The sequence below is a fragment of the Pantherophis guttatus genome, chromosome 2 (assembly GCF_059756535.1).
Source record: "Pantherophis guttatus breed Tessera chromosome 2, ASM5975653v1, whole genome shotgun sequence".
Lineage (NCBI taxonomy): Eukaryota > Metazoa > Chordata > Lepidosauria > Squamata > Colubridae > Pantherophis > Pantherophis guttatus.
The window spans coordinates 181,022,729-181,048,797 of NC_142064.1; the positions used below are offsets into that span (position 1 = coordinate 181,022,729).

Here is a 26,069-nt window from a genome sequence, read left to right on the forward strand (position 1 = left end):
ACACCCAGGAAAGGTGTTGGAAAGTAATTGGACATGGAAAAGGAAGTACTTGGGAGAAAGTTCTCCATTCCATACATTGTAAAATGGAGAATATCCGGTAATGATATGCCGTTGGTGACTTTGATCTTTATTAATTATTATTACAATCAGATAAACATCTCTGGCCACTCCGTTTTTACTTTGTAGATGTTAGTACTGTGTCAGGTCTTGACACCTGATTTAACACTAAATGCAAATTATTTGTATTCTTGCCAGGAAAAAAAAAATAGGAAGAAGACTGGTTCAGTGAGTTTGCATTTTTATTTATTTGTGGGATGTCCTTCAAAACAGCAGTTTTCAAGGGCAATTTTAACAGCACGTTAAAATCAAAGTACAGTTATTTAAAAGTAAAAATAAAAAATAAAAATAAAAAAGCAGAAAAAGCTGCTAAATTAGAGTAAAAGCTTTATTGCAATGTTCATATTAAAAAATTACTAAATTCTAAAAGGCCGGGGAGAATGAGCATTCTGGTTTTTGCCAAGGATCAGAAAGTTTTAGGTTAATCCAAGGCAATGCATTGCTGATAGTTTGAGCAATAAGAAGAAAAAAAAATAGATGTTCCCATGTAGAAAATTGTTCTGCTTAGTTCACATTTCAGTTATAGAATTGTATAATTATTAAACCACAGATTTCTTTCCCTTTCTGTTGTTAATAAGAGTTTCAGATACATATTTGAATGCATAGCTTTTTATTGTTATAGAGATCTTTTTCCCCCTATTCAGGCAACACATTCTTTTAATTTTCTAATAGTAAGTTTTACTTTCCCCTTACTGCAGGACTAAAATTCGTTACCACTTGAATCTGCGATATACTAGATGCATCAACTAATCCTAATCTAAAGACAAACAGAATTATTTTGAAATTTCTTATGAATTGGAGCTTACAGTATATTTTATTAGTGCATTAGATAACATTTATCTTTTAAAGTTGCTGACTTATTGCTTTGTTCTTGAGCTTTTGCTTCCAGTTCTGTTTCACAAACATTTCCTTATAAACAGCAACATTAGTTTACCACTTAAAAATATAATGGCTGTGTAAATCTTGCATTCTTCCCTGGGTGGCTTGTTCTTCTAAATTTTTATGTTGCTGTTTTTACATATTTTTAATTCTAATTCATTCCACTTGAGTATTCACTTTCCTGTCCTATATTCAGTTCAACCAATGTGATATAAGCATGTTTCTGCTTGCATATATATTTTTTTCTTTCTTTGTCTTCTGCTAGATATTTCTCCAATTTCCCCAATCTTCCAAAGCAAATTTAGAGAAGAATAAAGCTTTGTTTCATCGAACTTGTGTATGTTCTGTTGGTGGACAGACATCATCAGATATATTTCTGTTTGATGTATCTTTAAGTCAGTGTACCAAATGTACTGGGTTCCTTACACTATTTTTAAAGTTTTGAACTTATGGAAGCTCTCATGTGGATGACAGATGCTTTCCAAGTAGAGCCTACGTTTATCACCTGAATATTATGAGACACACAGAGTTAGGTGGTGTCTTGAACTCTTTGAACTTTCAAGCTTCACTGAAATGTGATTTGGGCAAAAATTGCTGCAAGCAAAATAGTTTCACATGTACCTTACTTAAATTCATTGGCGCATCAAATGGCATTGACAGAAAGGGCAAATCTCCCCCCCCAAAAAACCCACCCACCCCAATCATTTATTTTTTTTCATCAAATTGGCTTATACAGTGGAACACTATAACAAATGTCACTAGTTGCTGGATCAATGACCTCTAAATACATAAAGCCACTAGACTTTAAAAATCAACGATTAAAGCTAATGACTCATCATCCAAATGAGGTTTGCTTAAAAAGAGTTATACAATAGTATGAGCATTACCATTTAGTAGTTCAAACGCTTAAAGCAAAACCTTTTTTATCTAGGTATCTTTTTTTTAAAATTTGATTTATATGCCGCCCTTCTCCGGAGACTCAGGGCAGCTTACAATGTGCTCAGCAATAGCCTTCATCCTTTTGTATATTTATACAAAGTCAGCTTATTGCCCCCACAACTGGGTCCTCAATTTACCTACCTTAGAAAGGATGGAAGGCTGAGTCAACCTTGAGCCTTGGCGAGATTCGAACCTGCAGTAATTGCAGGCAGCTGGTCTTAATAAGCAGCTTAATAACAGGGTGCCTTAGACCACTGTACTACCAAGGCTCTTGTTTTTGATTTACTGTATCCATTTTTTCTCCCAGCTCTTCATTTTAGAGTAGTTTTTGAGATATCTATGTTCTCCTCTTCATAGGGAAGGCATGCATTTTTTCATTCATATAACATCGATTTTAAATTCAGAAACTAACATCATAATGGCAGAAGGAGGAGGTTAATTTGCAAAGAATGCTAGCATTTTCACTGAAATGTTGCTTAAGCTTCATGTTCACCTAACATTTGTTACCAAACTGTATGCTGAATGGATTAGAATTTATCATGCTATACTGAACTGATTTTTTTTCTTCTTACTTGCTTGAATTCTCCTTTACACAGTATTGTTAGAGTGTCTTGTTTGAGAAATACTAGTAATATGTCAAAGTTAGTGTAAAGTAAGTTATTTTAACTTTATTCAGGAATGTCCAGGAATGTCACATGATGTCTTAAAACCTACAACCAGCTGACTGTCATAAATTCATGGTATTTAGACTTTCTCAAGGATCTGATCAGTCATCAGCTTAAATTTGAGAAGAGAGCTAATAATTATTTAGATTCAAAGTTAGCCTTCTAATGTGAACCTATAATGAAAAGCTATCTTGAGACTTTGAAACAACCATTTACAGGGAATATTTATGATAAAACCAGCCTGTGTATTGGTGTCCATAGAATTGCTGGACAATAGCTGGAATATCTCACTTCTCTTTTTCTTTTCCAGCTCTCCAAACCCCTAAAATTATGCTGATAAACATCAATAGCAAAATATTTAGCAATGATATCTTATTTTTTATATTCCAGAATCCAGTATGCACCACCAATGGGGCTTGCCCCTGATATGATATCATTTTTTGGTGTTGTAAATGTGCATGCATATAATTTATAGTATATTTGTTTTCTGTAATATTAAAAAGAAGGTAAGAAGGTTTCTACTCTATAAAATAATAAATCGTAGAACTGTAGAATGGGAAGTGATCACAAGCACCATCTAATCCGACCCTCTGTAGAGTGACAGATAATGATTCACAAGAAGCCTCATCTTTAAAATCTTCAAAGATGGGAAACACATAACCACCCTAAGTAAATTGTTTTCATGATCTTACCGAAAAGTTTACTTCATATTTAAATAAAACCTTGATAAGCAGAACTTATATCCATTATGTCTGGTTTTAATTTCTGCAGTCATAGTGAAATAATTATTTGCCATCTTCCCTGTATCTTCCCTTTATGACAGATTTCCTGTCTCCCTTAAGCATTACTGAGTATCTGAAATCTGTATTCTGAAACTCCTTGGGCAGGGCCACATAGGGCAAATTCTCAATTTCCTGTATCATCTTTCTTGCCATTCTTTAACCTGGAAATGTGGTGTCCAGGATCATGCACAATTCATCTAGGGTATGCTAAGTAGATAGCTATAGTCACTTGACATACCTTTACCCTAAACTTGTGTTTTTTCTGAAGCAGCCAAAAACTGTCAGTTCTTGTAGCAGATGTCTCACATAACTGATTTGTGTTCAGCTTGTTGTCAGTTTCCACTCCCAAATCTTTGGATCTAGTGTTTCTAAGCTACAAACCCTCCAGTTTTCCAATCTATCAAGATTAGATTCTCACTGCAAATTCAGTCATTCTCATGGTGAGCCAACTTTGCATTATCAATCCCATCATCCAGGTTATTTATATACATTTCACTTTGAAATGAACTTCCTGCACATTTAAAAGCAGATAAAAGAAATATCAGTCTAGGCAGATAGCCAAAATCTGTTTTTTTTAATCATCTTAGAATATTTTTATTCTGTTCCCAATTCAAATGCATACATGCAATGTATTTTAATATCTTATTGTACCTGAAATATTATGAACTTATTCTAAGAAGATCCAATTGTTTATGCAGACATAAATTTTAGTATATTGTTATGAAATCATATATTCCTTTTAATGTCATTACAACCCTACTGCTAATTTGAGAAATATTCATCTTTTTTTTAAAAAAACACACGCTTACTTGACTTTTATGTGCTACACATGGGAAATGCACATATGAGTATCATAAAAGCTATCAATTTTATAGGAATGAGTTCTAAAAAGAATTTGTGCTCTGCTTAATGATTTTGCTTTTCTCTTCTGAACAGTTTGAAAATGAAATAATTTTAAAATTGGATCATGAGGTAGAAGGAGGCCGGGGAGATGAGCAATATCTGCATTTGTTTGAGGCAATGTAAGTACAACAATGGAATATGTCCTTCAAATGTTTTATATTTTAAATTAGGTGTTTGTTTTAAAAGTGTGAACTACTAAGAGAGAGAGAGAGAGAGAGAGAGAGAGAGAGAGAGAGAGAGAGAGAGAGAGAGAGAGAGAGAGAGAGAGAGAGAGAGAGAGAGGGACAGATGGATGGATCTACAGTCATTTTCAGTCTTCAATTACTCTAATATTTCTATAGCCTATCAGGATTTATTAATCACATCTTATATACACCTTATATCTAAGATGACCTAAACTTCCTTTAAAAATAATGATGTATAATATTTCTCCTCTAGCATTGTGTCATTTATTCATAATCAAACAGTAGGAAAGATAGCATTTACTTGTGCTTTGCACATGAAGAGATACAAAAAGGGAGCAAATAATGAAAAAAGCATGCACCTGTAAAATTACAAACATATGCAAATCTCATGTATTTCCAGATATCAACTTTCCAGAAGGAAAGCTCATCATAGAAATTAAATCCTGTCTCTACGGGTGGATTGCATCTCACTCTCTGGTTTATTGTAATAAATCCTGTCCTTGCTACTGACTGATCCAGAAGGCTGTCAGCTACTGTCATGGAGACTAATCCAACTTTTGCATTTAACAAAAATGAGAATGTGAGACAAGCTTTCCTTGAAGAAACCAAAGCAATAACTCCTCCTGTTTCCCAATGGGAAGCCCATCTACAAAACATGCTGACATTAATGCTTGTACTTCCTAACAACTGGTGGTCAGAGATATGTCATTTCCAATTCTGGAAACGATATAGCCATCATATTAATTGTAGTCATGGTTACTCATCCTCCATGAAAATTGTTTCTCTTTGAAAGCCATTCAAATATATAGTCATAACACAGCTCCAAATCTTGTTTTTTTCTGAATCTCTCATAATTCAGCTAAATCATCCAGATTTAGAGACTAATCAATGGATAAGATCCTATTGAACAAACAACTGTGAATAGCTTTTGTTTTAGGGTACACAGAATTGAGATGAAAACAAAACAGTAAAAGCTTCACCAGGTTCAGCAATTCCATCTGTCCAGCATTTGGGATTATATTCGTAAAATCTGCTGTTCTTTCCAAGAACTAATATTTTGGAGGGCAACATTTTGATCTCAGAGGTACATTTTAGCAGGAAAAAAAAAACACATTTTTATGAAACTATCTTTTCAACTGTCTTTTGTTTTCTAACCATGATTAGTTGAGTGGGTATTTCCATACCAGCAATTTCAACTCCTAAAACTTGAATGCAAATTATCTCTGTATGTCACTTTTTAATTCATAATACTAATATGTATTACAAAATAATTTCAATTTGATGCTCATACTACACACCACTTGACAAACAGAACATGTTTTATCCAAGTATATCAATCAATCAAGAGAATTAAAAACAGGCACTGGAACAGTTTTATCATGTATCTTCCACCATAGATCTCCTTGGGAGAATTGAAGTATTTTCTGAAACAGATTTAGGATGTTTTTAAAGGGAAAGGTATGGTGTCAGAGGCAGCTATTTTATACAAATGGTTGGCTGTTTATGTAACATTAAATATAATCCAAATAGATTAAATCCAAGAGTATTAAAGTCACACAGCAACTATTTGCTATCGTATTGAAATGTACTGATGTTTAATTTTTTTCCTAAACAATGGAACTGCTGTTTCAAAACTACGCTGAGTATTACAACCTACAATGTTCAAATAAAAGGAGGAATTAATATTGAATCAAATGCAAGCTTCCACAGCGGTAGAATTCTTTTGAGAGGCAAAAATTTTAGACAAGACGTTAAATGCATCTGCGGAAAAATATTGCTTTGGAACGTATAAAACGATGATCATCTGCACTTTCAAAATTATAGAGGGGCCTAGAAAATGCCAGTGAAAGCATTGCAGTATTTCACCTCGACACTTCTCAGTGCTGTTCAATTGAATTGTTACATGAGATGGCAGAATCTAATGAAATTCAACACATTATAGATTCTCATCTATATTTTTTTATATCTGATTGCTAACAGCCAGAGTGAATAATTGGGGGCAGCAGTCCTGTTTTTTCTCTCCAAACATCCCACAAGTAATGTATTTTTTGAAGAGAGAGCATTCTGTAACGTGGATGAAAAGTGTTAGGGCCGTGGTGGCAAACCTATGGCATGCATTCCAGAGGTGGCACTCAATGCCCTCTCTGATGGCACGCGAGCTGTTTCCCCAGTTCAGCTCTGCTGCACATGCGAGCGTGCCTCCCGCCAGCCAGCTGGTCTTCGAGTCTCTGCTGCGCATGTGTGGCAGATGGGGTGCATGCAGGGGGCCATGCGCACATAAGCGGGGCATGTGCGAAGGGGTGGGACATGCACGGTGGCTGGACTCGCATTGCATTTTGAGGGTTCGGGCATGCACATGCAAATTTGCATGTGCACATGCAACCTTTGGGCACTTGGTCCGGAAAAGGTTAGCCATCACTGTGTTAGGGCCATGTAGCAGTATGGCTTCAAATGGGAAGGGTAATTCCAACATCATACTGATCTTCTTTAAGATTATTTTTTCGTGGTCTCACCTGACTGCAGTCCTAGGCAACAGCATGTGTGATTGAAAGAGATGCCAAAAAGTACAAAATAAGTATATCGAACATATGTTCTGAGTCCCCTTTTTATTCCTTAGATCAGATCACTGCACTGCCTTAAATAGTATCTTGCTCGGTGTTTAAACAAATGTTCAAAACAAAGAAAAATAATGAAGTAAGCATTTGCCATTCTGCATAGCTTTTTCCTTCACTGAGTCACAAATTGGTAGTAACGTTTTATGCAAACGCTCATTGTTTTCTTTTACATTTTCAGACTCACTGAATGCTCTTCAGTCTTTCCTAAGATTGCCAAGTCAGTTGAAACGTTTGTAAGCCTAATAAAAGGTCTTTTGGAAAAACTACTGGATTATCGCGCTGTAATGAATGATGAAAGCAAGGACAATCGTATGAGCTGTACTGTGAATTTATTGGTATGTGGTACCTTAAAGATTTGCATAAAGTTCTAAAGTTTTGAATTTGGAGCAGTTTACAAAGTCTACAAGCCCTTACCGCAGGGGTGTCCAACCTTGGCAATTTTAAGACTTGTGGACTTCAATTCCCAGAATTTCCCAGCCAGCCAGTATTTTAGAAGGTTGGCCACCCCTGCCTTGTTGTATTGTAAAGATGGGCAGTAGTAACAACTATTATATGACATTATTATAGATAATTATACGGCAGGAAAATGGAAACTGCAACACACTATGTTTTCATTTATTTGTGAGGGAAACTCCAATGATACAATCCAAATTTTGTAATTTAAACTAAAAACTTGTTTCATCCACTAAACAATGCATAAGTACACAGAAGGCACATACAGAGATGTAACATTTGACACCATGCTATGTGTGTTCATATGTATCTCTTGTGCCACCTCTTTTTTTCTGGATTGCTGTTTAAAAGGATGTTTTCTGACTGGAGTTGGAGACAGAATTTCAAGTGGACAGGCATATAAATTGAATTAAGTAATGAAATGTACTTGACACTTTTTGAATGTTGAAATTGATCTTGCTAATTTTGTTAATTTGCAACAGTTTTATAAGATAGGTGAAAATGATTGTCCTTATATCGTGGTTGGAGGGGAAGGAAGGATACCTAGTGATTATATAAATGAGCTAAATATTTCACTGAGTAATATACTTCACAACTCACTGTTTATATACTGTACTTAGACCATCCTTCACTTCCCTGGGCCATAATAATCCTTATTTAATGCACATTCCTAAGAGAAATTGACCTCCCTCCAAGTCATTCTATCATTCTGAGATGACCACTATCTTCTACACCATCTTTTCTGTTGCCAAGTAGAGTATGTAATATTACAACAGTTCATTTAGTGACCATTTGAAGTTACAACAGCTGTAAAAAAGTGACTTATGACCCTTTTTCACACTTACAACTGTTGCAGTATCCTCAAGGTCATATAATCAAAATTCAGATGCTTGGCAACTGACTCATATTTATGACGGTTGCAATGTCCCAGGGTCATTTGGTTCCCTTTTGTAACCTTCTGGCAAGCAAAGTCAATAGGGAAGCCAGAGTCACATAATAACCATGTTACTAACTTAACATCTGCAGTGATTCACTTAATACCTGGAGCAAGAAAGATCATAAAATGGGGCAAAACTCACTTAACAAATGTTTCACTGAGCAACAGCAATTTGGGACTCAGTTGTGCTTTTGAGTCAAGGACTACCTGTATATGATTTTAAGGGGAGATGGGAGTGTAAGTCCCATACAAAAATACGTCCATTTCAAATACAGCCTACTCAATATATTGTCACTATGCAAAGAAAAAAGATTAAAGTTCCTCTTTTTTCGCAAACAAAAACATTTTATTAACAATTGCTGTGATGAAAACCAGCTTTTTTCCATAGTTTGCATTCATACAAAACAAAGTATTTTTTAAAATCCTCATGACTGCTGTCAAGTAAGGTAATTTGCTATGACTTTGATGAACATGAATTCTCTCCACGCTAGTTTCAGTGGGCAGTAATGTATAAATAATATATATTTATGTTAACATGAATTGAGATTCTAAAAATGAAACAAAGCAAAATTATTCCCTGAATAAGGAATTATGCATATTTGAAGAATATTATAAAAAGAATCCTCCTAATTATTTTTGAGTGCAGGACTAATAAAATTTTATTCATTTTTCCTCCCAGAATTTCTATAAGGAAATTAATCGTGAAGAAATGTATATAAGGTATAGTACTTGCTCTGTTAATTACACTTGTCACTGAAAAGATCAGTGTTGTTTTCTTCGCATAATCTTCAGGATTATACGTGGATTTATAGTAAACATCTGGATAAATTATTCAATTCAAATTATTATCTCAGAAATATTGTTTATTGCTCTACAAAGACTCAACACATATTTTGTCAAAGTTGCTCAGTCATATACTTTAATTTTGGGTACAAAGGTATGTAATTTAAATAAGGAGGATCATAATTTAAAATTGGCCGATAAAGGACATATTAACTATGATGAATTAAATCTATCATAAATTTTGCAACAATTGTTGTCTTTGTTTTGGAATCAGATTAGAAATCAAATCTCTCTTTGTAGAAACTATATTTTTTAACTTGTTCAGTTGAATGAGATTCTGTGACAGGAGTTGTTTTTCTGGTCAATATAAAACTATTCAGATAGATAGAGAGATAGGGAATGAGAGATAAAAGCCTTTGTAGCAAAAAGCCTGTAAGTGAGTTGTATAAAATCACAGACTGAGATCAGCATCTTTGATTTATGTAAGAAGTACAAGTTTGATTTTTCCAATTTTCAATTTATATTCAACATCTTTTGAACAAGTATATTAGAAGAGGCAGGTACTGGTATGTTAAGGTGGATTGTAATTAGAGTGAGACCTCTTCAGAACATCTTGCTGATCCAAATGAACCATAGTTTTAGTTTTTATTTTCTTTCTTTTGTAATAATAAAAAAATTCAAAATCTTATGAATAAAAGCTGTATTCTAAATTTGTCTTTCTTTAAAATTCTAAGATATTAGCCTCTTAATAAACATGTTTTTGTATCTATGACATCTGTCTGCCTCAGTTACGTACACATTCACATTTTCTTTTACATAATATATAATACTGTATTGTATTATTTACCATAGTATCTAAACTATATATATATGTACATTATACATATACTATACTATTTAAACTATATGTGTATGTATATTAGAGAATATATATTGTATCTTATTTTTTATAATTTTCATAACTTATTTTTTAACTGGGCAGCTATCAAAATATGGACAGTGCTATATATGTGTGTGTGTTTCTGTATGTGTTTCTGTGTGTGTGTGTGTGTGTGTGTGTGTGTGTGTGTGTGTGTGTGTGTGTGTAGCTTTCTTTTTAGCTTTTCATACCTTATATATGCAGAAGTCTTTTTCTCATTGGACAGCATATAAAGTGCTACGATTTGAAAACCCCAGAATGTAAATCCTCTTTTATGAGGCAGGACAATGCATTTTTAGCTTGACAATATAATCAAGTTTTCAAACTTAACTTCAAAATCATAGAAATTGGAAGTATAATGACTGAATCAACCAAATGCGGAACATGGTTAAGACCTATTCTTAACCATGCCTTACTGCAAAGTCATATTTAAATGTTGATAGTAGTTCACATCATTCTAGAAGAATATAGTAGTAGAGATAGATCCATATTTTATGAATTTAAAATAATGCTGATATTAAAGATCTCTCTCTCTCTTTGCTGCATCTATTAACAGGTATCTGTATAAACTTCGGGATCTTCACTTAGATTCTGAGAACTACACAGAAGCTGCATATATCCTTCTGCTACATGCTTCACTTCTGAAAGTAAGTTGCTTATTTGCAGTTGAGATCCAGTATTGGAATGTTGAGAGTTGGAGGAAATTGTCTTTACACAAAGTGGTATTGCAGGAAATAATAAGCAATTGTATGGTTATGTATGTATTGATGGAATAGGGTGAACCTAGATTTGTACTAGACTCCTATTTGCAAATAATGAACTCCCTTTTATAGCTGATATCTATACTATTATAAAGAGAAAAGTAGGAGGAAATCCAAATAGATCCCACACATGTGCTTACATGCACTGAATCCCTAATCCAATTCTTCAGGTGTTCCTAGGAGGAGAAAAATGAGAAGCAGGGGAAGGGGAAGGGGAAGAGGAATGAATGGAGTAACCTGAAAACAAACCTAGCTGACTGGTTGGATACTGATCAGGAGCAAACACTCTTCGGTGATTGATTACACATGCTAGTATTTTCTAAGTAATCAGTGAAAAATTCCAAAGATAAGGAGCCCAGTCCAGTGGTGGAATTTAATAAGATATGTCAGTATTTTAATTATAATTTTGTTGCATGTGTGTGTATAGAATATTACATGGCCATAATTTTTATATCTTTGGGATGGTTAAGTAATGATGAGCTTTCAGGAAGAATGGCCAAGGTCTAGATTTCTATTGTCTGATGTTTCTGGCATCTTCAGAGGTTGAGTGAGCTGCTTTATAGAGTACCACTCAGTATTTCCCAGGAAGGAAGACTTGGCCTTCCTCAGAAACTGTGGCGAGTTTATGAAAGAGTACCAAGTTCATTTTTCCTCAAAACTTACTTTAATCTGCCCTCTGAAACCTGCTGCTTCATTAACTCTTCAAATTAGAATTCACATTTCTGTGCATATAAAGCTACTGACATTTCCAAACTTTTACCTGCAAAAGTGGCACTGGACGCATTTGTTAAACTTTTAAGATGAAAAGTAGGGAAAATCAGTTGTTGTACACTGTTACAGCTATATTGGCTTTCTGTATGTGTGTATTTTAAAGCCTCTTAGGTTCCTTAGTATTACAAAGTGACCTTGACTCAGGATTTCAATTTCAATTCCATGTTGTTCTGGGGAAGTTATAGAGCTGAAAGAAGTTGGAGAGAAGCCAGGATTTAAATTCAGCAGGCACTTTCCTCAGGAATAAAGTTTTCTATTTTGGAAGTACGAGGCATAGAGATCTTTCTTAGTAAATAAAGCAACAAAATGGATCAAGAAAAGTAAAGTGGTGACCTGGAAGTGGGGTTGAGACACCTTTACAGAACAGAAAGAGTGTAAGATTTGCACATTAAGTCAATCTTCTTTGTGGTAGAAAATGGATTTTTGAGCACAGCATTAAGTAAGGAAAAATACAAGACACCTTTGTAAGAATTGAATAGCCAGCATAATTGAATTTTGAGCACAACTACCGAGCTTCTGTTTGCTTTCCAAATTGTGTCCTACTTTTTCCCATGGGCAGGTTTCAAAATACGTCCCTGCCGGTTTGCTGGTGAGTGCGTGCATGCTCATGCGCAGAAGCATCTGGGTGGGTGGGCGGAGCCTCCTGCTGCCGCCGCTACCGATTTGCCCGATCTGGGGCAAATCAGTAGCAGCCAATCAATGCTTTTTCCACTGGAAATTTAATTTAGTTTGCGTGATTTAAATTTAAGGTCCAAAAGTTTCTTTACTGTGATGGAGGTTAAGACTACAATCTTCAGGGAAAAAGCTGGGTGACCACTAATTTGGCACCTATGACATATAGAAAACTCTAACTGTTTACTGCTCTTGGTGGATGACCAAACCTTTTGAAAGCACCAATGGAAATAAGTTTTAGTCCCATTATTTCAGGAGTCAAGGTGTTTCAAATAAATTCAACTCTTACATTTTGGGGCATTGGGGAAGAATATGACAAAATGAGTATCAGAGTGCTCATTGCATATCAATGCAATGTGTGTGAGTGTGAGATATTTTGGTGGGTTTTATTTGTAAGTTTGGGCAAAGAGTGATATGTCAAGAAATAAATGCCTGTATGTGTATTTAAAGAGCAGAGTCTTAATGAAACAACTGTTTATACAAGTTCAAAAATAGAATTGCTATGCTTGGATCTAATTAAGCATAAATAAATGCCAGAAAGAAAGAAGTCTAAAAAGCTATCTTGCATATTTATATTGTCACTGATTTGTACTACATGCATTTTGTGCCCAATTATGGCACCAATGTTTGGTAAGCTTAAAAAAAAAAGCTAAGAATTTACTTACAAATTTACTTACAAATTTATTATGAGTTTTTTTTCCTCCACCATATAGTGGTCTGATGAACATTGTACTCCTCAAGTCATGCAAACAGAATTTCAAAGTTCACAAACACACCGTCATCTGAAAGAGCACTTATATGAGATGATAATAGAATATTTTGACAAAGGAAAGGTAATTTTAACTTCCTAATTCTGCTGAGTAGCTTCGTGCCATGGGTTATAATCTCATTTCATCATCCAAAGCAGTAATGCCTAATATTGAGAAAGAGATGTCTGTTCAGTAAATTTCCGGGTGGTTTTGATTCTCATTCTATTACAGCATAGAATTTGTGGAAGAATGTTATTGTATGCAGTCTGTGACATTATTAAAATGTTGCTATGAATCAGACAATACAGAAATTATATGGCATAATGGGCTTAATGTGTTTTGGTCTTGTATATTTTATTTTGTAAGAAAAAAGGCATATGCTGTATTTAGGATTTGACCGAAATCACCAAAATAACTTAATAACTATTTTTAGAAAATATTTATATTTCCTAGGTAGGCACTAGCACTTAGTAGTACTTCTGTTCAGTACCACTGTTGTCATATCCATTTAATTGTAGAAGCATTGCAGAAGGATTTATGATTTGGTCAGACTTCATGAACAATTGTTCTCTAGAATGTTTATAATATATTTGTGACATGAAACCAAGTTATAATTTGAATGATTAGCCTGCAATGAACAGAAACACAAACTTTGTAGATATTACATGACAGAAAAAGAATCATAACTGACTTAGAACAGAGCAGGTCTCTATCTGCTTATTACTTGGGTGGGTAACCTCTAGCAAATCTCACATCTGGGAGCAAGATTGACAACTGAAAAAAAGATCCCAGAAGGCAATATCAGATCATTTCTTCTGTTGCCAAAAAACACATTGATACATCTGTGAGATTACCAAAAATGAGCTGAACTTAAAAAAAGACTTTAGATTAACAACCTTGTACAAGTCATCCTTGACTTACAAGAGTTCATTTAGTGACCATTCAAAGTTACAACTGCACTGAAAAAAGTAAGTTATGACCAGTGGTGGGATTCAAATGAACGGTCTGAATCCCACCACTGGTTATGACTGCATGTCACACCAAGACTATTGCAGCAGCCCTGAGGTGAGTGATCAAAATTCAGATCCTTGGCAGCTGACTCATATTTATGACGGTTGCAGTGTTCCAGGGTCATGTGATCACCTTTTGTAACCTTCTGACAATGGGGAATCCTGATTCACTTAACAAGCCTGTCACTAACTTAACAACTGCAGTGATTTGTTTAACAACTATGGCAAGAAAGGTTGTAAAATGGGGCAAAATTCACTTAACAAATGTCTCACTTAGCAACAGAAAGGGTTCAATTGTGGTTGTAAGTCAAGGACTATCTGTATAAAGTTAATGTAAATTAGGAGATAATTTAATTCATTGAACTTAATTCAGTATTGAGAATGCAAGTATCTGAGACAGTCACATTTCAATATATTCATATAAAATATGAGACGTATGGGTAAATTTCCTTTGTATTAAAATTGACTGTAACAGGTTGATCTGTCTTGTAAACTATGTAGACATCTGCAAAACTGTGTAAATATCACAAAATAGAGCTGTGCAAAATAGGCAGAAACACTTCACAATGCAAACCGGTATAAGCAAAGCATCCCGAGAGAATTTAAGTGCAGGTCTTGTAAAAAGTACCATTATTTTCATGCTTTAAGGAGAAATGCTGTCTTCTCACCAACATGCTTTATGTAGTCTTTTTTCAAAGCTTGTCTGGGCATATCACCTCAAAGAGGTGTGGATGAAATAAATTGGGGTTCTTCCATTGTTCTTTCAGGAACCTAATATTGTTGCAAAAATAAATCACAAGGCCTTAAATGTATTCACTCAATGTAGATATTTCTGGTTACACAAATATTATTCTCCTGGAGTTCTAATGTAATATTTCAAAGCATATCGCATAACGAATAAAGATTGCTCTGAGAGAGAGATGAGCACAGACATTTAATTTAATAAATAAAAAAATTCAATAAGCTTCTCTAAAGTGATGCAATTATATATCTAAATTTCCTATTACATTGCAGATGTGGGAAGAAGCAATTGGCTTGTGCAAAGAACTAGCAGAACAATATGAAATGGAAATTTTTGATTATGAACTTCTGAGCCAAAACTTGGTAAGAATGGAATTTTACAAAAATGTTATGAATTTTCAATTGTCTCTAGTTTTAAATTTATTTCACAAACCTTTCTGTAATTCAGGTCTAGATTTTTTTTTTTTTAATAAGTAGATAGAATCTGGACAAAAACAAGTTTTTGTGAGTGATTAAGGCTAGAAACCAGGAACCTGTGAGTTATAGTATTGTCTTTGACATAAAACCAGCTGGATCACCTTGGGACTGTCACTGTCTCTCAGGCTTAGGAAGGAGGCAATCAGAGGTGGGTTTCATCAGGTTCTGACCAGTTCTGGAGAACTGGTAGCAGAAATTTTGAGTAGTTTGGAGAACCGGTAGTAAAAATTCTGACTGGCCCCACCCCCATCTATTCTCTGCCTCCCAAGTGCCATTGGGAGGGAATGTAGATTTTGCAGAAACCTTCCCCTGGATTGGGGAGAGAATGGAGATTTTACAGTATCCTTCCCCTGCCACACCCACCAAGCCATGCCATGCCCACCAAGCCATACCCACAGAACCGGTAGTAAAAATTTTTTGAAACCCACCACTGGAGGCAATGGCAAATTACTTCTGAAATTTTGCCAAGAAAACTGCAGGGACGGTTCCAGTCAATCACAAGAAGTCAATGCTGGTTCAAAGCACATATCTATATATCCAGTTTATTATTATTTCAGACAAGTGAAAAAATAATTTTAAAACACTGAAGAAATCCAGACCAATAAAATAGATATTTGCCTTCTTTGCCTTGACCAAAAAAAAAAATGAAGCATGTTCTGTAAGTTATGGCTTTGTATATTATGACTGTGATATAGCTAAGAACTCAATATACAATTGAGAGACTTAATGTCTCCAGAAGATCTGATTTCCCACACTGTAAAGGACTATAGGGAAAATAAACTGAAACTACATTCAGGCAAGATAAACTTACTGATTCTGGGGGCTGAATGTCAGAAGATAGTCTTGAATGAGCTGCTCTTTAAGGAACAAACTTGCAGTCTGGGATATTCTATTGTAGATAGCCTCATAGCATCAGTGAAATCACTTGTACTCAGTGTCAGCTGATAACTGAGGTGCATGCCTACTTGCTGTTCGAGACTTATGCTCCAGTAATTTAAAAGCTAGATTACTGCAATCGTTCATGGAATAACCTAGAAGACAGTCCAGAAATTGCAGCTGGCCCAGCTGTAATTGCTTTCCAACCCAATTCAAGATATTCACAATGATGTATGAAGCCTTAGAAACCATAGGCCCAAGATACTTACAGCATTACCACTCTCATCTCATATACTTAGATCATCAATAGGATTATATCTTTGGAGGTAAGAAGCTCAAATCTTACTTATTTTCCAAGATCATTTATATTATTGCTTTGGGAATTGTTTCATAATGAGTTGAATTTAGTGCTATGTTTTTTAGAAGAACAAGGAATGCTAATTCTATAAACTCCTTTATCATTCTGAAACATAAATGTAAATAAAAAATGACTTCATCTCATGAAATAAAAATCAATGTATTTCATTTTAAATTAAAGATGCCATTCATTTAATAGACATAAAATAGACGTTAGATTTGCACATTGTACTGGGTTTTAAATTCATTGCCGTTTGCAAAATACAACATTGCTTCTATGTCCTTGATGGGCAGTTTAAACAATCATTTCCTATGTTTAGTTTTACATCACGCTATAGACTTTAGTATTGCAATTTAAAATTGGCCAAAGTGTCATCATTGAATTTGTATAAAATTCAAACCATAAACTCTACCGAGTAAGTCTTGGAATTGTCTACACAATAAATGTAATTCCACTTTAGTTATATTTTAACCTGCTGTGATACCTTATCATATCATTTGCAGCTCTAGCCCAATGAAATCATTGCAAATGATATAATTGAAGATTTAATTGATATTTGAGCTGACTGAAATTTTGCTGTAGTAATTCATTTACAAATGCTTATGAAAAATGAGAAAAATCAGAATTGCGCCTTTTAATTATGAAAAGGTAATGAATGGAGGCAAATATGTCCCAGGATAATCTTCCAGGATCCAATCTGGGAGGGTCAGTGGGACCAGCAGTTCAGTCTTCCAAGTTTTAGGACTCATGCTGGAGTCCATCCTCAAGGAATTTCTGTCTCACATACATTTTGTGGAGAGAGAACTTTCCTGCGGATGGGTTCCAGCATGAGTCCTAAAACAAAGAGCCTTGATAGTACAGTGGTCTATGCACCCTGTTATTAACACAGCTGCCTGCAATTTACTGCTGGTTCGAATCTCTCCAAGGCTCAAGGTTGACTTAGCCTTCCATCCTTTCTAAGGTAGGTAAATTGAGGACCCAGATTATGGGGGCAATAAGCTGACTTTGTATAAATATACAAAAGTATGAAGGCTATTGCTTAACGCATTGTAAGCCGCCCTGAGTCTCTGGAGAAGGGCGGCATATAAATCAAATTAAAAAAAAAAAAACTTGGAAAATTAAACCTCTGGTCCCAGTGACTGACCCATATTGGATCCCATGGAAAAGTAACCCTAGTGTCTGAGGAATTGGTTGTCATTACATCACTTTTCTATTACATCTCTTTTTCCTTTCAGATTCAACAAGCCAAATTTTATGAAAACATCATGAAAATTCTGAGGCCTAAACCAGATTATTTTGCTGTTGGATATTATGGCCAAGGGTTCCCCACATTCCTAAGGGTAAATTATCTACTCTGTATACTTTGTCTTTAACAAATTTCAAATTTGTAGCAGCCTTATAGGGTACCAATATTCTATTTGTGGAAATGGAATTATTCACAAATAGGAGCATTTGTCTTCATGAGGTTCTGCCAGAAAAAGGGTTTCTGTCTTGCAGTTGCCTAAAATGCCATTTGTAACAATATTGAGTGTCATGTTTTCAGAAAGGAATTATATTTATTGTGGGTCCCCCCCCCCCGTTGCTTTCAAGGTTAGAAGAAGGTTTATAGTGAGGGTAATGGAGTGATAAGGGAGCTTTTAGGATTCTTACAAGACAGTCATAATTAAGGGATGGTTTATAGTTGAAGAGAATTTAATGAACAATAAAACCAACAATACGAATAGCCAAGACAATGAAGCAGGAAATCTAATGAATTTTATATCTGGTGTATATTCATTCTAATTGACAGCTCGCAGGTGAAATTTCATATGAAAGGCTCTCACATTTATACCTTGACAATTCTCAGAAGTATTCTTATTGTTGGTAATTTTTACGATCTGGCAAAAATAATCTTACATTGTGATTTTCCTTTCTTCATCTCCAATATACTTTTAAAGGCACAATGAGAAGCAAAGAATTCTAGAATCAATTTCCCTACAGAGGTATATTAGATGCCTTCTAGCAATCAACAGGGTCAAGAAAATGTATTGAGGGACTAGTGGCAATTATATCACATTTTGGTCTTCTTGTTATTTTAGAAAACATCTTCCACTCTTTTCCTCCCCAGGAGGGACCTAACAGACAATTTAGTGGGTTATTATGGTCTTGATGTATCGAATTTCATATTTAGTCCACTTTTCTAGCTTTTAAGAAGAATAGGATAAAAAAATGTTGTGATGTTTAACAATGATTTATTTTCTATAGCAAGTTTGCAACCAGTATTTATCCTTTTTTAAAAACAGAATAAAATGTTCATTTATCGAGGCAAGGAATATGAGCGGAGAGAAGACTTTCAAGCACAACTGATGAGCCATTTTCCAAATGCTGAAAAAATGAATACTACTGCACCCCCTGATGAGAAACTGAAGAATGCTGCTGTTCAATGTATCCTTAGAAGTAGAAGATTTTATTAAATAAGCAAAAACAATTTGAAGTAAAAATCATTATTCAAAGTTTATGAAAATATGGAAAATCCCTGTGATTTAACCCATTTCACATGTTTCCCTTTTAAGTGTATAAATTATTTTGCAACATGAACCGAACTAATGCATAATTCTATTTCACAAGTGTGTCCAGAAACAAGGCTTTGTTATACCCTCAGTAACCAGACATTAGGTAAAGGTAAAGGTTCCCCTCGCACATATGTGCTAGTCGTTCCCCACTCTAGGGGGCGGTGCTCATCTCCATTTCAAAGCCGAACAGCCAGCCCTGTCCAAAGATGTCTCCGTGGTCATGTGGCCAGCATGACTAAATGCCAAAGGCGCACAGAACACTGTTACCTTCCCACCAAAGGTGGTCCCTATTTTTCTACTTGCATTTTTTACAGGCTTTCGAACTGCTAGGTTGGCAGAAGTTGGGACAAGTAACAGGAGCTCATCCCGTTATGCGGCACTAGGGATTCGACAAGCTCAGCATCTTAGCCACTGAGCCACCAGACATTAACCTCTATCAAATATAGGACCTTCTACTTTGTTTATAGGACCCTCTAAGTTTGTTTTATTCTGGAACATATCAGTAAAAAGGCTATATTAGCGTTCTTGCTTTTTATAGCGATATAGGTAGTCCCCAACTTTCTATCACAATTGAGCCCCCAATTTCTGTTGTTAAGTGAGACATTTGTTAAGGTACGTTTTGCTCCATTTTACCACCTTTCTTGTCACAATGGTTAAGTGAATCACCGCAGTTGTTAAATTAGTAACAAAGTGAATCTGGCTTCCCCATTGAATTTGCTTGTCGGGAGGTCACAAAAAGTGATGATATAACCATGGGATATAGCAACCATCATAAATATGAGCCAGTTGCTAAACATCTGAATGTTGATCACGTGTAAAAAACAGTCATAAGTCACCTTTTTCATTGCCAGTCATTAAACAAATTGTTGTAAATCAAGGATTACCTATAGAGTTCTACTCTTCAATTGGCCGCTATGGCACATATTCTACCTATTTTTTTCATCAGTTCCTTACCTATTAAAATATTTAAGTTAGCCAACACTATAAATATAATGCTTTCATAATATCCTAAAGAAAGTTGTGGATATCTGTATCCTGTATCATGATAGGGAAGCATAAGTAGTGAATTACATATTCAATCAAATTTCCCAAGAAATCAAAACTTCATAGAAATGCATTATTCTTAAAGTAACCAACAGGAATGTAAAAGGCCTCTGGTTAAATCCTAAAATCACCAAGGCCATCTTACTAAACAACTTTAAATCATTAAATAGCCAACTCCTCAGAGTTTCGTTTGCTCATACTGGCAGCTTTTATCCCTGAATTCACAGATAAGCCTGTGTGTATCAAATATCTTTCTGGTCTATTTTTAAACAGCACTATGTAAGGGTGATATTTCAAGTATTATCTACAAGACTAATTGATGTTTTTCTCCCTTTATGTTGGAATGTTCAAGTTCACCTAAATATAATCATGAATGTTCAGCAGATACAGAAAAATTTCCACCAAAGTATGATTCATACTGCTTAGTTTTTTTTTATTATTAAGAACACCAGACGTTGAATTTGATATTATGTTTAAAACAATAGAAATCAATACAAATATTCTTCTGCATCTCTGAAAAGAGCAACGTATCATTTTAGCGTGTACATTAAAACATATAGTGTGTCATTTGAAGCAGTAAGTTCCCTTTCTCCTTTTTACATGCAGATACAGAATATTGTCTAAATGCAAATGTTAACAAACACACCCTGTGTCTGAATGTACATTCTGCTTCAGGATGAAAATCTACATCAGTAACACATCATCAAATTATTCATCATCATGTATTTTGGCTTACCAGGCAAGCTCAATTCAGGTAGTCCTCAATTTACAAGCATTCATTTAGTGACCATTTGAAGTTGCAGCACTGAAAAAAGTGATTTATGACAGTTTTTCACACTTATGACTATGGCAGCCTTAGTCAAGTCATCAAAATTCAGATGCTTGGCAACAAGTTCATATTTCTAACGGTTGCGGTCATGTGATCACATTGAGCAACCTTTGGACAAGCAAAGCCAACGGGGAAGGCAGATTCCCTTAACAACCAAGTTACTAAGTTAACAACTGCAGAGATTCACTTAACAACCATGGCAAGAGAGATCATAAAATGAGGCAAAACTCACGTAACAAATGTCTCACTGAGTAACAGAAATATTTGGTTCAATTGTGGCCGTAAGTTGAGAACTACCTGTATTAGTTTTTAGAATGCTGTGTCTATAAGATTAAGTTGCTAAACCCTGGAAACTTTGGCCCATGTTTTGGCTTTAGATCAGAGCATTTCTGCATTGCAATTTATCATTGAGAACACAGCAGAGATCATTAACAGGAAAACCTGTTTTCTTAGGGTTTTCATTACTTAATTTAGGTCTCACATTTCTCAGTTTCCTCCTTAGTGAATCATGGGAAGATACAGTCGGTAGTTAGATAGAGCCTGGCAGTGGTAAGTCTACTGCAGATACTAATTGACGTTGGATTAATTCTGAGTCTCTGGGCTAAATACTTGTCAGTTCTCTTATTGAAATTCAATAAAGGCAGAAGGCATTTATTCATAATTCCCCTACAATAATTATACATGATTATAGATCAGGTAGCAATGCTGGAGAAAGGTCATACTATCTAGGAGATGTGAAAATGGTAGGATAGAGAGGTTTCTGCTCTCGTTGTATATCCTCATTGCTTGAAAACATGGTTTATTCTGTTTCCAGTCTTGAGTACAGAATAAATAATAATAGTCCAGTGTTATCTATGAGTGATTGGCAGGAATGTTCATCGTCATCTGTCTCTGATTCTCTGTGTGGACCTGATGGGCAATTGAATCAAGGTCTTCTTCATTTAGACCCATCTAAGCAGCTATTGAGAGCTGGCTGAATGAGACAAGCAGGACCATCACAGGCAGTGATTCCTGCCTTATGATCCTCTGAAAAGCTGCTTTTCATCTCCCACATCATAAAGGAAGGCTTCTGAAGGAATGATAAAGGGTTATTGCTTCAAAACATAAACAGGACATGAGGCCTTTACACTGAAAACACTGCCCTCTTCTAAGGTTATATTCAACACTTCAGGGTGAACAAGACAACTACAAATTTCTTTTCTCTATCACAACATAAACAGCTCTTGCTAATAATATATTCCCGTTCACGTCCATCTCACAGAAATATAGTATACAAACTCTACAGTGTCAGTTGAAGTCTTTGCACCATATAATTTCGGATCTGCTTCTCTGTAAATCTGCAATAGTGCATTTGAAGAATAAGATGCCTTAAAGCAGCAGCATAAGCTTAATCACTCAGATACTTCCTTGTGAGGACTGTGCCCCAGGTAAAAGCCAACTTTAAGCTCTTGTGATCTCATAATGAGAGCTGAGCTTATGTATATCCACCTTTATTGTAATAGATTTCAAATCAAACAAATCACTTGGCTACTCTGCAGTTTTGGAGGGTATATGGATAGGACAAATTCCTATTAGCAGGAACTCTTCCTAGTTCATGGAGGGTTCACATGTATAACATCTTGCAAAGATGCTGTTATTTCAAAGCTCCTTAAAAATGTAACAGAGGAATAGTGCTTGGTTGGTTCTGCAGCTTCCTCTTTATATCTCCTAAGTTTTTTTAGACATTGCTAGATACCATGCTCAAAACATGAAATAAAATCTGAATGGAATGGCATTAGTCAAAAGCAGTGTTTAGCACTTTCCAATTGATAGCTAGATATATTATCGATGGGGTTGCTGTAAGTTGATGTGAATGTCAGTGATTTATGGTAGTGGATTGTGTGTCAGCTTCAAACTACTCTTAAGGAATTGTTCTGGACATAATAGTAATATCTTGGTTGGTAAATAGCCCAACCAAAGGATCACAACAACCAGTCCCACCAATACTGACAGGACAAGCAGGACTAGAATATAAAATGAGAGCAAGCCCCACTCCCTACTAGCGCACAGCACAGCACAGCACAGAAAAGCACAGAACAGAACAGAACAGAATAGAATTCTTTATTGGCCAAGTGTGATTGGACACACAAGGAATTTGTCTTCAGTGCATAAGCTCTCAGTGTACATAAAAGATATAAGTGATAAATCATGATCATAGTCATGATTTATCACAATCATCATGAATCATAATTTGGGTAATGAAACATCTGCAAGATAACAACCAAGCTCAGAGAGAGCCAAGGAGCCCTCTTTTCAAACCTGAGTTACAAATATTTTCCTCTATCGATAATGTACTATTTATTTGGAACATGGATTTAATCCATGTTCAGTTTTTACACTTACTTTCTAAGCTGAATCATGAATTTTACTAATATAATTATGAACTAATTTTATAAAAGACTGTTCTTGAACAATTGTGAAGACTTTTTTTTTTGTTTCCAGATGACTGATTGTGTCCACTAATGGTATAATGTCCTTAGCTCTTGTGATTTTAGATATACAATGCTTTACTGTGCAGCCAGTTTTGGAGGAACACCCTCAATTCAAAAATAAGCCAGTACCTGATCAAGTAATCAAGTAAGTTCTTATTGTCTTATCGATCATGTAAACATTCCTATAATACAAGTTATCAAAAGTCTTTCCAAATCAAAAGTTGGAAAGTTTAATTTGCCTTATGTAATTCAAATCAAGCCAATCCTCTCTCTGGAATAACATACCATCCAAGATCAGATTGATGTGACCCTGGTGGCCTTTTGCCAAGATGCTGAAGACATAGATGTGCTCCAGAGCACAAAGGTCAGGAGGTTAGATAGCCCGTGAGATGTTATTGTTACTGTTGAGTGTTTATTGGATGTGTTCTCCAATATTATTGTAGGTTTTTATATGCTTGTTGATACTTTCTATATTGTTTTTAGCATATTGGATTACCAGGGTTGAATTTATGAGATGGGTGGCCATATCAATCAAGTAAGTTAATAAATAAACTGGATTGGAATGATCAAATATGGGAAAACATTCTCCATACTTGGAAATACAAAGACGATTTGCCATAGCAGCCGGCAATTTTACAAGGGAAGAAGCCCCAAAGCCGACTTTGACAAGGTTTCCTCTGTATAAAATTTCACAGTCCCCAGATTAAAAGAGATATCTACTGGGTACAATCACTAACATTCTGTTTGCCATGCACATATTAAATTAGCAGGCAGATAATAGAACAGGCTGACAGTCTTAATGAGTCAAAATATAACTTTGATGATGTTCTCAAGAATGGATTATCAAACCTGGAGGTTTCATTATGGAAACAAATGAGAGGCCCTAGAGTCTATCCATCTTGAGGGGAAAAATTGTTTGTTGGTAGATGTTAGTCAATATTACATCGATCTATTTTATTGCAATGAGAATACTCCCTTTCTCTGGCACTGCTACAAGGACATAGAGAGTTTCAACTTTCATTATTTTCTTAATCAAAGCTTAATAGATTTTATTTTACTAGGGGATAAACTGGAAGGATCCTCTTCTTTCTGCCTGCTAACATTTCCAAATGAAATTGTGTCTAAAAGACAAGATAACTGTGTGGTGAGATGAATAAAGGAGAAAGTGAGAGAAATAAGAAGGGATGATGCCCTTTGACAATGCTGAGGCCTCTGCACCATGGCTTTGTCATGTAGTTCAAATGTTTTATTTGTGGGCTTAATTCTTAAAAGATAAGAAATGTATTTTTATTTTTATTTTTATGTATACAGAGAGCATATGCACCAAAGACAAATTCCTTGTGTATCCAATCACACTTGGCCAATAAAGAGTTCTATTCTATTCTATTCTATTCTATTCTATTCTATTCTATTCTATTCTATTCTATTCTAGTCTAGTCTAGTCTAGTCTAGTCTAGTCTAGTCTAGTCTAGTCTAGTCTAGTCTAGTCTAGTCTAGTCCAGTCCAGTCCAGTCCAGTCCTGTCCAGTCCTGTCCTGTCCTGTCCTGTCCTGTCCTGTCCTGTCCTGTCCTGTCCTGTCCTGTCTTGTCTTGTCTAAGTAAAATAGAGCCAGTTTGGTCTAGTGTGAAGGCACCATGCTAAAAACCAAGAGACTGTGAATTTTAGTTTTACTTTAGGCACAAAAGCCATTTGGGTGACTTTGGGTCACTCACTGTCTCTCAGCCCAACTCACTTCACAGGGTTGTTTTTCTGGGGAAAATAGAAGGAAGAAAGAGTATTAAGTATGTTTTTTTTTTTTAAAAAAGATAAAGATTTACAAATAGCAACATTACTTACTTACTCTCCATAGTGCTTTACAGCACTCTCAGAGCGTTTACAGAGCCAGCATATTGCCCCCAACAATCTGGGTCCTCTTTTACCAACCTCAGAAAGATGGAAGGTTGAGTCAACCTTAAGCTGGTCAGGATCAAACTACTGGCAGTGGGCAGAATCAGTCTGCATTATTGCATTCCAACCACTGAACCACCATGGCTCCTAACTAAACGGAAGTGATTTGCTATTGTATCTTTTAATGATTTTATTTTATTTCCCCAAGTAGCTCAGATTTGCTGGCTTTACTGGTGTCCTCTCATTTAAACGGTAAACCATGCTTAACCCCTACTTGGCTCTTTCAAGATCAGCCATGGTTGGTATATCCTGTCACGTGTTGTGATTTGTAGGAAATTACAGTTTTAAAACATTGTTCTTAACAGCAACATATTTTGATTACAATCGGCTATGATTTAAAGTTTGCTTCAAATGGAACTTTAGATACTGGACAATCAATAAGTGACATCTTCTCCCAAGTTTTCTTTTTAATGTTCTTCGCCTGTAGGGAACTTTTAAAATTGGCAGCATAAAGCATTTTCCCACCTGCATCTGAAAGCTAATGAAAAGGCTCTTCTACCATGAGACACACAAATTACGGGCCTAATAGAGGGCACCTTGAAAGCACACACTATTCGTGTCTTTGTAACTGTCCTTCCATCTGTCATGTTGTCACTACTTAAATTTATCCCCCCCCCCCATCATTAAGGAAAAA

The 26,069-nt window shown here is 35.4% G+C and overlaps 1 protein-coding gene across 1 annotated transcript in view; it reads left to right on the top strand.

Annotated features, from left to right (window-relative positions):
* The window catches only part of DOCK2 (dedicator of cytokinesis 2), a 306,359-nt gene that overhangs the window by 252,184 nt on the left and 28,106 nt on the right, over positions 1-26,069 (top strand). Inside the window, exons 34-42 of the mRNA XM_034406030.3 lie at positions 4,319-4,404; positions 7,264-7,420; positions 9,155-9,195; positions 10,734-10,824; positions 13,095-13,214; positions 15,155-15,244; positions 17,828-17,932; positions 18,875-19,016; positions 23,552-23,633. Coding sequence (XP_034261921.2) covers positions 4,319-4,404; positions 7,264-7,420; positions 9,155-9,195; positions 10,734-10,824; positions 13,095-13,214; positions 15,155-15,244; positions 17,828-17,932; positions 18,875-19,016; positions 23,552-23,633 — 914 coding nt within the window. The remainder of the gene's footprint in view (positions 1-4,318; positions 4,405-7,263; positions 7,421-9,154; positions 9,196-10,733; positions 10,825-13,094; positions 13,215-15,154; positions 15,245-17,827; positions 17,933-18,874; positions 19,017-23,551; positions 23,634-26,069) is intronic.